Raw genomic sequence first — 13,087 nt, 5'->3', positions numbered from 1 at the left:
GAAAATATTTGATTTACAAATAAGGAATCCTACTTCACGGAATTTCATTTATCACGGTAGGGTCTAGAACCGATTAACCACGATAAACGAGGGTTCACTGTAAATCACAGTTGTAGTATATTTCCAGTCAGTTAATTCTGAACTTCTCTATATGACTTTGGTTCTGATGCTTGCTGTGTTTGTTGAGTGAATAGAAAAAGCTTCCAATCCCTCAGTCCTTCCCAATTATTAATTACTCATCTTGTGTTTAGCTTGTGCTGTATATTTTGGTTTGTGTTCTGGTAGATGTTTTGGAAGAAGATGAATTTGATTTTTCCACAAAGCAATGAGTGTAGACATGATCTTTGATTCATCGAGAATTTCTTTCCCTTCTACTAATTTTCCTGCCTATTATGAACCATAAGTAAACAGAGGAATAACATTCTATAGATCATAATCAACGTACAGAGTGATAAGTTTGGTATTTTAGAAATATTGTTACACTTATGACCTAAGAATCCCACAATCAGGATGATGAGATAGGATCCCAATCCAGTTCCATCCAGTTCTGCCACCTTCCCCCACCACGGGTCCTAGCAGCTTGGGTGGCAGTCAGAGGCACAGTGGCCAGGCAACCCAGCTTGGAGAAAGCTCTCATCAGTGTCCCGAGGTTTTCAGGCGTCTGCAAGCACTCCCCACAGCCAATAGGCCCAAAAGGAAGGTCTGCTCAGCGAAGGATTGGTGAAGGAGGAAGCCCAAGAGGAGATTAGTGAGACTGTCAGGAAAGCCTATGCCTGCAAAAGTGAGGATGAAACACAAGAATGCAGCAGGAAAAGATAAATCCAGACAAAAGGTACAAGCAGTAGGGAAACAGTGAAGAAAAAGCTCAAGGTATTTACTAACCAAGACACTAAAGATTTATTTGTCAAAAATGGAAAACGAGGAGTCCAGCCTGTGGTGAAGCAGGAGAAAAAGAAGCCAAGTCAGATTAATATTTATGTACCATGTCTTATCAGTTGGCCCTGTTATCAATCATCTTGTACAATCCAGAGGAATATTCTTTTTTTTTTTTTTTCAGAGGAATATTCTTATCAACTATTTTGTAAATGCCAGGTTTTTAGTAGCTCTAGAAACATTTTTAAGGAGGAAATCCCATTTCATCCTTTTTTATAAAAGTGTAAATGCATTTTTTAAAGACGTGAAATCATTTATGATTTTTTTACTTTTGGGGACAACCAGAAAATATTGGGATGATGAATTGTGGGAAGATTTGACTGTCTTGGGGTGTCAACATAACATTCCATAGCATGGCTGGGTAGGGGGAGGTGGGCGAGGTTTTGTATCCCTAATACAAACACGCTCAATGACAATTTGGAGCCACTGCCATGTTCCACTCACTGTCATGAGTTGAACATTTAAAATTCTGTTTACATGTTGGGTTTATTATTTTGGTAGAATTGTTTTCTGAAAACCATTCTGCCATCATGGCTTTCTTATCAGAAACATATGCATTCTGGAACACTTTGGTCACGGTAGTCCAGTTTTCCTAATAACTTTGCTGTGTACTATGAAAGGTTGAACATTTGCGTGTATAGTGTGTGACATTAAATTGTGATTGAGTGGTGCTTACAGTGTACCAGCTTACCAACATTTGAAGATTTGTGTTAGCTTACGCCATCCTTTTGCACACCATAGGTAAGGTACCTTGCTGATTCAGTCTGTATGATATTTTAGGACTCAGTGGTCTTTGAGGATGTAGCTGTGGAATTTAGCCAAGAAGAATGGGCTTTGTTGGATTTTTCTCAGAGAAAACTCTACAGAGATGTGATGGTGGAAACCTTGAAGAACCTGGACTCAGGTAAGGATAGTTTCATTTATCTTATGTAGTTCTCTGTTGTTGTTAGGTACCATCGAGTAGACCCATAGCAATCCTATGCACAACAGAATGAAACACTGCAAGGTACTGCGCCATTTCCACAATTGTTTCTGTGCTTGAGCCCATTGATGCAATCGTTATGTAAGTTCTTCTCAAGGACCTTCCTCTTTTCCCCCACTCCTCTGTTTTACCAAACATCATATCCTTTTGCAGGACATAGTCTCTCCTGATAATATGTCCAAAGTATGTAAGATGAAACCTTGCCATTCTTTCCTCTATCGTACACCCTAGCCTTTCTTCTTCTAATACAAAACTGTTTGTCCTTTTGGCAGTCCATGGTACATTCAATATTCTTCTCCAGCACAATTCAATTGAATTGTTTCTTCCATGATTTTCCTGATTCAGTGTACAATTTTCACTTGCATTTAATGCAACGGAGAATACTATTGCTTGGGTCAGATGCACCTTAGTCCTTAAAGTAACTTCTTTGTTCTTCAATACTTTAGAGGGCTTGTGCAGCAGATTTGCCTAATGCAATAAACATTTTGATCTCTTTCCTGCTGCTTCCATGATCATTGATTGTGGACCAGAGTAAGACAGAATTCTTGAGAACTTCAACCTTTTCTCCATTTATCATGATGTTATCTGTTGGGCCAGTTGTGAAGATTTTGGTCTTCCTTACATTCAGTTGTAATCCATAGTGAAGGCTCCAATTCTTGATCTTCATCAGCAAATGCTTCAATTCCTCCTCACTTTTGGCAAGCAAGTTAGTGTCATCTGCATACCACAGGTTAGTAAGCCTTCCTCCTATCCTGATACTATACTACACTCTTCATATAATCTAGCTTCTCTGATGATTTGTTTAGCATATAGATTGAACAAATTTGGTGAGAGGATACAACCCTGATACATACCTTTCCCAATTTTAAACCTTGAAGTATTCCCTTGTTCTGTTCACACAGCTGCCTCTTGATCCATGTACAGATTCTGAATGATCATAAGGAAGTGTTCCCAAATTCCCATTATCCACTGTTTGTTATGGTTCACACGGTCCAATGCCTTAACGTAATCAATGAAACACAAGTAAACATCTTTCTGATATTCTGTGCTTCAAGCCAAGATCCATCTGACATAAGCAATGATGTCCCTTGTTCCACATCCTCTTCTGAATCCCACCTGATCTTCTGGCAGTTTCCTGTCAATGTGCTGCTATAACCATTATAGGAGGATATTAAACAAAAATTTATTTGTGTGTGATATTAATGATATTGTTGTATAATTTGTGAATTCTATTGGGTCACCTTTCTTGGGAAGAGCACAAATATGGATTTCATCTAGTCTGTTGGCCAGTAGCTGTCTTCCACATTTCCTGGCATAGATGGTGTGTTAGTCCGAGTAGACTAGAGGAACAAATTCATTGACGCTTATATATGTGTAAGAGAGAACTTTATATCAAAGCCCAATTGTATAATAAGAAACATCCCAGCTCAGTCCAGATCAGGTCCATACGTCCGTTATTAGCCCATGTGTCCCAGACTAGGCCTTAAATTCCTCTTTAGATTCATGCAGCCAAGCAATGATGCTGACTGCAGGAAGATCACATGCCCGTGGGTGGAAAGTCTTGTAATTCCACTGGTGGTGGAAGCATCTCCATGCTGGCATGCGTATCCATGTGGCTCCTCCAGCTCCAAGGCTCTGGGTCCATCAATGTGTTTCCATGTGACTTGTCAACAGGAAATGTGAAACAGAGTGTGCCCGACCTCCAGGGCAGAAAACAGGTGTTCCTGGAATCCTCAGGAGAAGGCCAATACCCACACAGAGGCCTCATAGGCTATGACTTGATTGACAGTCTAGACTCCACCCCTTTGCTCAAGTTGGGAAAAGGTTATGTAACTGCCACAGATGGTTTTGTGCTTCCCATGCTTCTTCAGCTTTCTGAAACATTTCAATGGGTCTTCTGTCAATTCTAATTTTTGGCTAATGCATTCATTGCAGCTTGAACTTCTCCCTTCAGCACCAGTGGTTCTTGCTCATATGCTACCTCCTGAAATGGTAAAATGCCAACTAGTTCTTTCTATTTGCCATTGCCAAATTAAGGTAACTACCAAGTGCTTCAAAGCCAGTCTTTCTTTGCATTTATGTTGCTCATAAGATTCTTTAATGTTTTGTTGGTTCTTTTGAAATGCCACTTAATATTCTGTGTCAGTTTTCAAACAGGATAATAATAGACATACATTCACTCTGAAGAATGACACCTGCTCCTCCATATTAGGAGAAATCTCTGAATTCCATGGCATTGAACATCAGCACAACAACCAGAAACAGCACATGAGGTAAGAATTACTCACATGACAGTGAGCAGTGAGGAGCCCTGGTGGTGTACTGGTTTTGCATTGGGCTGGGATTCACATGGACTTCAGTATGAAACCACCAGCTATGCCTCAGGAGAAAGATGGGGCTTTCTACTCGCGTAAACAGTTATAGTCTTGTCTCGGAAACCCTGTCTGACAGGGCTGCTATGAGTTGGCATCAACTCGATTGCAGTGTGTGAGTGAGCAAGCGAGCAAGCAGTGCCTCAGAAGAGTCTTAAAGTGTCACGACGTGCACATGCATAAAAATCCTCCAAGATGGTGTGTTTGCATAATTTTCACAACACACTATTTCCATAAGTGGAAAATATAAAGCCTTATACATGTGAATTAGACATTGAATATTTGAAACATATTTCATTTGTGCCAAACTACAAAGCTTCATTAATTAGAGCAGTGGTTCTCAACCTTCCTAAAGCTGCGACCCTTTAATACTGTTCCTCATGTTGTGGTGACCCCCCCACCAACCATTAAATTATTTTTGTTGCCACTTCATAACTTTAATTTTGCTACAGTTATGAATCGGGCGACCCCTGTGAAAGGGTCTTTGACCCCCAAAGGGGTCATGACCTACAGGTTGAGAACCGCAGAGTTAAAGGCTATGTGAATGTAATGGTAGTGACATGTGAGATGATTAAGCCTATGCAACATGAAACAACTCAGGGTAGAAAACAGACACAATTGTGAATGGTTACAAATTTAATTCTAACAAAATGATTTCCATTTTTCACAGAATGTATGCAGGAGATAGCCTTTGTGGAAGAAAAGATGGTAAAGACAATAGATGTGAAGCAAGTAGTGAGCATGGAAAAGCTTTCGGCTCCATTGGAAATCTTACTAATCTCAACAAAACTCCTGCCGTTTTAAATCCGTTTGAATTCCTTGAGAATGGTAAAGGCTTCATGGATCATTCAGCATTTAAACATCACATCAGATCTCACACAGGGTATAAACCTTACCATTTTAAAGGATGTGGAGAAGATGGCGCTTGTTTCTTTTACCTAAAACCTCATGTGAAGGAGAAATTTTGTAAATGTAAGGATGATGGGAAGCCTTGTCGCTGTTCCTTACCTCTCAGCACACATATACGAAGTCACAGTGGAGAGAGACCTTACGAATGTAAGGAGTGTGGGAAAGCCTTTAGTCACCTCTCAAGTGTATACAGACATATAAAATCACACAGTGATGAGAGACTTTTTGAATGTAAGGAATGTGGGAAAACCTTTAGTTGCTCCTCATTCCTCCGTACACATATGCAAACTCACAACAGAGAGAGGCCATATGAATGTAAGGAATGTGGTCGGGCCTTTAGTTTCCCCTCTTCCCTCACTTCACACATGCGAACTCACAGTGGTGAGAAACCTTATGAATGTAAGGAATGTGGGAAAGCTTTTAGTCGTGCATCATCTCTAACTGTACATTTAAGGTCCCACAGTGGAGAGAGGCCGTATGAATGTAAGGAATGTGGGAAAACCTTTAGTCGATCTTCACACCTCACCACCCATATCAGAACACACAGTGAAGAGAGGCCTTATGCATGTAAGGAATGCAGGAAAGCGTTCAGGCAGTTTTCAGAGCTTACTAGACATGTAAGAGTTCATACTGGAGAGAAGCCTTATGAATGTAAAGAATGTGGGAAAACCTTTTGTCAGTTTTCACAACTCACTAGACATGTGAAAATCCACAGTGGAGAGAAGCCTTATGAATGTAAAGAATGTGGGAAAGCCTTTAGTCTGCTTTCATACCTCACTGGCCATATAAGAACTCATAGTGGGTACAGGCCATATGAATGTAAAGAATGTGGGAAATCATTTAGTCGGTTCTCATACCTCACTGGCCATATAAGAACTCACAGTGGATACAGGCCATATGAATGTAAAGAATGTGGGAAATCATTTAGTCGGTCCTCTCACCTCACTACTCATAGAAGAACACACAGTGGTGAGAGGCCTTATGAATGTAAGGAATGTGGGAAAGCCTTTTTTCAGTCCTCACACCTCACTAACCATGTAAGATCTCATAGTGGAGAGAAGCCTTATGAATGTAAGAAATGTGAAAAAGCCTTTAGTTGTTTCTCATCCTTCCGTAAACACATTAGGAATTTCCATGAAAATACACCTTATGATAATAATGAATGTGGGGGTAAAAAAAACAAATTCACTGCCATCGAGTCAGTAACGACTGTAGGATAGAGTAGAACTGCCCGAGGGTTTCCAAGACTAATCATTTACAGAATTCTGCCAGATTTCTGCTGCAGAGCAGCGGTCGTTTTGAACTGTTAAAAATCCAATGCATAACCACTATGCCGCCAGAGCTCCTTCATGAATTTGGAAAGGCCTTAGTTAATTTTCACACCTCATGTGGAGTGAGCCTCCTGTACAGTGAATTGCTGTCCTATGGCCCTTCTAACCATGGTCATATAACTCCTACAAAACGGTTCAGTGGGAATATGCAAATAAGGTGAGTGGTATCTCAATAGGTTTAAAGCACCAATTTCATATGGGGAGGGGAACATCAGAACCAACAAGAAGATAGGCCGGAGTGGAGCATGTCCTGACATTATTGGGGTCCCTGTGTAGAAAGCCATGTAAACATAGGAGACAGAGCTTAATGCTGTAAGAGGAGCAGCATAAGATAATAAGCAGCAGCAGCAAGTACAGCAGAGCAAAGGATGGGTTCAGAACAAGGAGAGGAGCACCTTATGTTGTAATTCATATTGGATTATTTGATCTTCATCAGTAAGGACTTCAAGTTCTTTTTCACCAAGCAAGAGTGTGTCATCTGCATATCACAGGTTAACAAGTCTTCCTCCTGTCCTGATGTTAGATTCTTTGTCATAGAGTTTAGCTTCTCATTTGTTCAACTTGACATTGAACATGTATGGTAAAATGATATAACTGACACACAGCTTTCCTGATTTTAAACCATGCAGCATTCTCTTGTCCTGTTTCAACCATGGCTTCTCGGTTTGTATACAGGTTCCACATGAGAACAATGAAGTAAATGTTCTGGAATTCCCATTCTTAGCAATGTTATCTCTAGTTTGTTATGATCCACATCATGTGTCACTATTCTTTCTCTACTCAAATTGCTTCACCACCATTAACATTGGCTTGCTGCCCCCTGAATTTCTCATCTATGCTCTGGAGTTACTGTTTTCAATTTGATCCCATTAAAAGAATGTGATTTTAATTCTTTAAAAGAATGTAATGTATATATCAAACAGTCTTTACAAATGCAACTAAACTGTTTGGTTGAAAGATTACTTCAGATCTTTCTGATTCAGAGTTTAAAGATCTCAAAGCAATAGATTGGAGGACTCGGTCTTAGTCTAGTAAGTCTGGACTTCATAAGAATATGAAATCCTGTTACACATTTTCCCCCCTTTTAGATTAGGATTCATCTAGTTAGTCCTTGGTTGAATTGTTCAGTACTGGTAACCTGACATCATCCTCTTTTTCTGGTCTTGTGACAAGAGAGGCCTTAGTTCATGGAAGCATTAGGCCTGGAATCCAGGTTTTACGTGGTGTTCTGGTTCTACTTTTTCTTCAGGTGAATAGAGAATAATATGTTTTGCTATTTTTGGAATGGCTGCTGGTAATTTTTACGACTCCATGTGCTACTCACACAACTGTCTCAGTGTCTCACTCTGATTCAATTCTGGCTCATAATGACCCTATAGGACAGAGTAGAACTGCTCTTCAGAGTTTCTGAGTCAAACTCGATGGAAGTAGAGAGCGTTATCTTTCTCCTGAGGAGGGTCTGGTGGTGTCATCCAGTTGACCTTGGGATTAGCAGCTCAATGCATAACCCATGATGCCACCAGCAGGTAGACTAGAAATAGGCTAATTGACTAGATTTCCTCCAGGCCATGGTCATAAAGTTTCCAAGCAAGAAAAAGAATCCCATATGAATAATGGTTATACAACCTGAAGAGTCTAGTGAGTGGCACTGAATTACACATGTGGAAGTTATGGAATTGGAAAATGTTTTGTTAGGTGTATTTTTAGAAAATCTATGTGCCTTGTGGTCTAATTCTGAGGTTTCTTTTCTTATGAAAACTGTTATCATACTAAAAGGCATCATTTCTTATGACCCACACTGTTTTTGATTATTAGTAATTGCCTCAAGTTCTCAATTTCTGCAAATAAGGTTGTGTCACCTGTGTACAACACCTGCTTCTATCCTCTTCCATATCTAATGCTCCATTCGCCAAATAGTTCAGTTTATTGAGCAGGCTCTCACAAATGGAGTAATCATAGGAATGAATGCTCCTTTTCAACGGGGAGGTACTCCTGTAAGCAGAGTGTTCCAATTCAATAAATAGGACTATGTGAAGAATAGAGCTCTGTGTACAGATTGAGTAAATATGGGGAAAAAGGAGAAAAGCCCAAAACACGTTTTTTCTGACTTTAAACCATGCATTGTCCCATTTTTATGCTTGAGCAGGTCACACATAAGCATAATCGTTATATCATTTCTTGTGGTTCACACAGTTGAATGCTTCTGCATAGTTTGTAAATACCATTTGGATACTTCCCGCCAGTCAAAATTCATCTGATATCAGCAATGATTTCTAATTATACATCCTTTTCTAAGCCTGGGTTGAATTCCTAGCAGTTCCTCTGGCAGTGTACTACTGAAATCATTATTAAGCGAACTTTTACTCACATGTAGCGTAGGTGATACTATCAGATAATGCTTGCATTAGGAATATGTATGGTTACAGAGCTCTTGTGTCTGATGACAAGTAGCTATCCAATTTTTTTTTTGGCATAGACTATTGAGCACTTCTAGAGAAATCCAGGAGGGTAAAGCATTAGGAGGTTTGATTAGTAGTTTAAACTGTACAATACAAAGTTGATTATCTAAAATGTAGATCCCCCTAGCTTACAGTAAAAAATTGTTAATAAAATGCATAGCATTTTAAAAATTACATGATTCATTGTATTGGGTAAATTTGATGCACGAGACCTCAAAAAAAAGAAAGAAAGAAGAGAAAAGAAAGGAAGCAGCAAAAGGATGATCGATGTCAGGGTACACGAAGGTCACCAAGGGGCGGCAGCATGCTAGAGTTCTGTAAATGCTGAAGAGACAGATCTTTCGCCACAGCCCACAGAGAATAGCACCCCCCTACAGGCGGTACTCTGCAGATTTCTAGGCTCTGAAATGGAGGGGAAATAAATGTTCATTAAGCCATTCACTTGTGGTATTTCTGTTAACAGCAGCATTGGATAACACATACAGGCTCCCATAGGAGGGGTAGTCATAGGGATTAAGTCCCATTTCAAGGGGGTTCTGCTCCCTTTAGCGAAGTATCCTTTGTTTCTTTTACAAATAGTATGCTGTCCCCAAAATACATCAGAATATATTGCATTTATTATAACCAACTGACAAAGTATCTTTAGGACATTTTCTGTTGTTTCCTAGGGTTTGGCTCTGGAGGCCAACTGTACCAACAGGCCCGAATTGTCTGTTACACTCAAGATCCTTTGCAGCTGCTGTGTATAGATGGGTAACAGTGGCATTATTTTGTTTAGTTCAGACAATACAATCCTATCTGTTCTGTTATCCCATAAATCCTACCCTCCAGGAGGCTATAGACTTGGGATTATGTTGGAATTTATTTGCCAGATGGATTAATTCAGCTGCAATAGAGACTAAACCCTGTGGCACAGAGGGTAAGCACTCAACTGCTAATCAAAAACGCGGTTTGAACCTACAAAAACGTTCCACAGGAAAAACGTGGCATTGTTTCTGTAAAGATTATAGCCTTTGAAACCCTATGAGGCTGTTCTACTCTGTCAATTGTAAGTCTGACTAGTGAGGGGTAAGGGTGCATTTGCCCACCCCTTGTCTGGTCTGTTTTGGACTGAATAAAAGACCTCTTTCTCTGACTCCTCTACGGTTAAATGGTGTCTTCTGCCTCACTGTCATCATTCAAAGGATCCCACGGGCTAGTGGTCCCTGTTGTAGGGCAGGCTGTTAGTTGGGACACCCTTTTTTCCTTCTAGTACAACACAGCAGCGAGCCAGAGCATTCTGTCTCTCCTCCTTTTGCTTACTCCATGGTATTTGCTGAATCCGTTACCCTTATGGAGATGCTGGACCTCATATCCCTTTCTGACTTAGCTTCTTTAATTACTGAAGGCTTGTCTCAGTTTCTAGTTGGGCTTCTGTAACTAATCTGACAGCCCTTCAAGGAGCCCTAGTGGCATAGTTGGTTACACCTGGGATGCTAGCCACAAGGTCAGCAATTGGAAGCCACCAGCTGCTCCCAGGGAGAAAGACTAGCCTTGCTACTCGAGGAGAGTCACACACAGTCTCCCTCAGAAACCCACAGGGACAGTCCTACCCTGTCTTCCAGGGTCATTGTGAGTCGGAATTGACTCACTGACATTGCGTGGTGAGTTGGACTGCTGCTGCAACTTACATCCGTCCTTACTTAGGCTAGCTTGATGTATCCCTTCTCACAGTTCTGCTAGCCTCGTGGAGGCTTGCCTGTGCTCAGAGGTCACCATGCATGTAGCCAACTCACCAAAGACCCCTACACCAACATAGGAGACCATTCCAGCATGTTTCCCCTCAGGTCCTTCTTTTGCCAAACCCACTTGGGAGAATCCTGAGCACTGCCAAACCTACCGTCCCACCAGGCCAGCGGTTGGAGCAGCTTCAAACATGACAGCGGGGGTCTCAGACTCTTAAGTGGCTCTGAACCACCCTCAAAACTGTTCACTGTGGATTGTGAAAAATGAGAGACACACAAAATAACCAAAAAACAGGTTGATCAGACCAAAGCTTTTAACAAAAGCTTACCTATGAAGGGAAGCACTGTGAAGCTTGATTTTTCAAGTGTCAAGATTTATCTCGGTTTTCAAAATGTTCACAGTTTATATACCTTAACAGCAGAACAAAAGGGAAAAGCAGTGTGCTTCTGTATAGCACTCGGATCCTTAGACACTATTTTGAGAAATATCTTTCCAGCTGATAATTAGATTTGTTTCCTTAAGAAAATGAATCTGTAGCTGCTAGCTGTGGGCTTGAGGGGATTCTAGTTAGCATAGCAGTACTGTATCTCCAGAGGCTTTCACAGGCAGCGTCCCTCGATGTTAGCGTGTCTAAACCCCACACAGATGTTTCAAACTTAGGTCTTAAAATCTATTCTTTCTCCAATGGTAAAATTTCCGTTGGAGAAATGAATAAGACCAGCTTTGCCTGGAACTTAAATATTACTTCTGAAAACACAGCAAGACCTCCCTATTTTTGTTACACATAGTTAGTACACAAACATGTATATCGGGAGGGAAATAGCGCTCATAGATAATAGGGTTATAAAAGTATTTTGACAACAATTTCAGTAATTATTACCCCCTACTTCCTTCTGATATTAAAACTCTCATATAAATCTGTAGTCCATGAAAATGAATAAACCAATGTGAAATCCAATTTATACTAATAGATTTTCCCCTTGAATTCAGACTCTCCTGGGTGCAAGTGACAGACATTCATCTGAAACTAAGTGAAGCAAAGGTAATTTATTTGTTTGGAAACCTAGAAATTCACAGGACCTATTGAGCTTCAGTTACTGCTGGATCAAGGGGGATGTCAAAGGTATTGTCAGAGTTCTAGTGTCATCACACAAATGGTTTATAAAAATGTTATCACACTGTTTACAGTAACGCAATATTCAAATGAGTTCCCATTTACTGAAATACACTTTTTGTAATTTTCTTTGGAATTTCCGTCTGATAGTGTGGTTTATAACCACAAACGAAAATGGGTCTGCTAACTGTATAATCATAAGCCTTCATTGATCCCAGCTGATAGAATGTTTTATGGACATCTGTGGTTCAAAAATTGTGGAAGTATACATGAGGGGCAAATTATTTCTCTAAAGAACCTGGTTTAAAATCTTTTTTATTGAAGAGAAACTTGATATTTGCATACGTGATCGTATGCAAATGTCTACCAACTGTGCAAATATCAAGTTTTTCTTCTCCCAAGAAAAGTAGAAAATCTTCCATCGCACAGATATGTGCGTTTAAGCTTACAATAAATAAGCTTTCAAGAAAACCTAGGCTTTTCTCTGTCGTGGAAATAGGAGAGGACAGAGATACCCAGGTCCTACGGGAAGGCAGTGAACGAACCTCCACGGCCACTAGGTGGGGGTCCTCCTCCCGGTCCACTCACGGAACCTTTTCCCTGCAGGACCCGGAGTCGGAGTTGCAGGTTCAAGGTCCGGAAGCTTTATTTCGTTGCACTTCCGCTGTCGTACGAGGAAGGCGTTTGAGCCCCTAGGCGTCCTGCCTTGTCCAGCAGTACGGGCATCTCAGAGGGGCTGGTTGGGTGTTGGTGCTCTGCGCCAGCGGCCCTGCGTATTCCTGGCCCCGGCTCTCCCGGAGCTCGGAGGCTCTCTGTAGCCGGTCTGCACCGGGACCTCCCGCCGCCTCCTTCGCGATCCCGGCCCCCAGGGGCGGAGCTGCTCTGCACCGCCCACTAGGTGGGATGGCCTGTGTGCCCCGCTGCTTTAACAGGTAAAAGGTGGAAATCCTCACTGAGTGGATGTGGGTCTCGGATCAGCGGGGTCAGCATCTCCTGGGGGCTTGTAAGAAATGCGATCAAGAATCCCATTTGAAGCTCAGGCTAGTGGGCCTGACGAATTAGTGCCCCCCTCTCCCCTACTGCCTTCGGCGCCTGCCCCTGGCCTCCTCTTTGTTTCCTGGACGTTTGCAGACAGGGCTTTTGTTTAGTGTCATTGGTCCTACAGAAAGTAAGGTGGTCGTGAGCAATGCCTGACGCTGTCAATTAAGCATTGGCTAGCTAACCTCAAGGCCGGCGGTTCAAACCCACCAGCCCCTGCTAGA

The 13,087-nt window shown here is 41.4% G+C and overlaps 1 protein-coding gene across 2 annotated transcripts in view; it reads left to right on the top strand.

The window, feature by feature from the left end:
- LOC101653195 (zinc finger protein 14-like) overlaps positions 1 to 10,121 on the top strand; it is a 23,186-nt gene extending 13,065 nt beyond the window's left edge. The window contains exons 2-5 of one of the 2 annotated variants that reach the window (XM_045300174.1): positions 1,714 to 1,837; positions 4,062 to 4,188; positions 4,958 to 5,115; positions 9,655 to 10,121. In XM_045300174.1, coding sequence (XP_045156109.1) covers positions 1,714 to 1,837; positions 4,062 to 4,188; positions 4,958 to 5,115; positions 9,655 to 9,743 — 498 coding nt within the window. In that variant the 3' untranslated portion in view covers positions 9,744 to 10,121. Of the gene's footprint in view, positions 1 to 1,713; positions 1,838 to 4,061; positions 4,189 to 4,957 lie in introns of both variants that reach the window. The other variant, XM_045300173.1, reaches the window with a different exon arrangement.
- Positions 10,122 to 13,087: the final 2,966 nt, after the last annotated feature.

This window comes from Echinops telfairi, unplaced genomic scaffold, assembly GCF_000313985.2.
Source record: "Echinops telfairi isolate 266 unplaced genomic scaffold, ASM31398v2 ScPeMD7_7459;HRSCAF=8497, whole genome shotgun sequence".
Lineage (NCBI taxonomy): Eukaryota > Metazoa > Chordata > Mammalia > Afrosoricida > Tenrecidae > Echinops > Echinops telfairi.
Note: the sequence above shows the minus strand (reverse complement) of the source record. Positions and strands in the feature narration are given on the sequence as shown.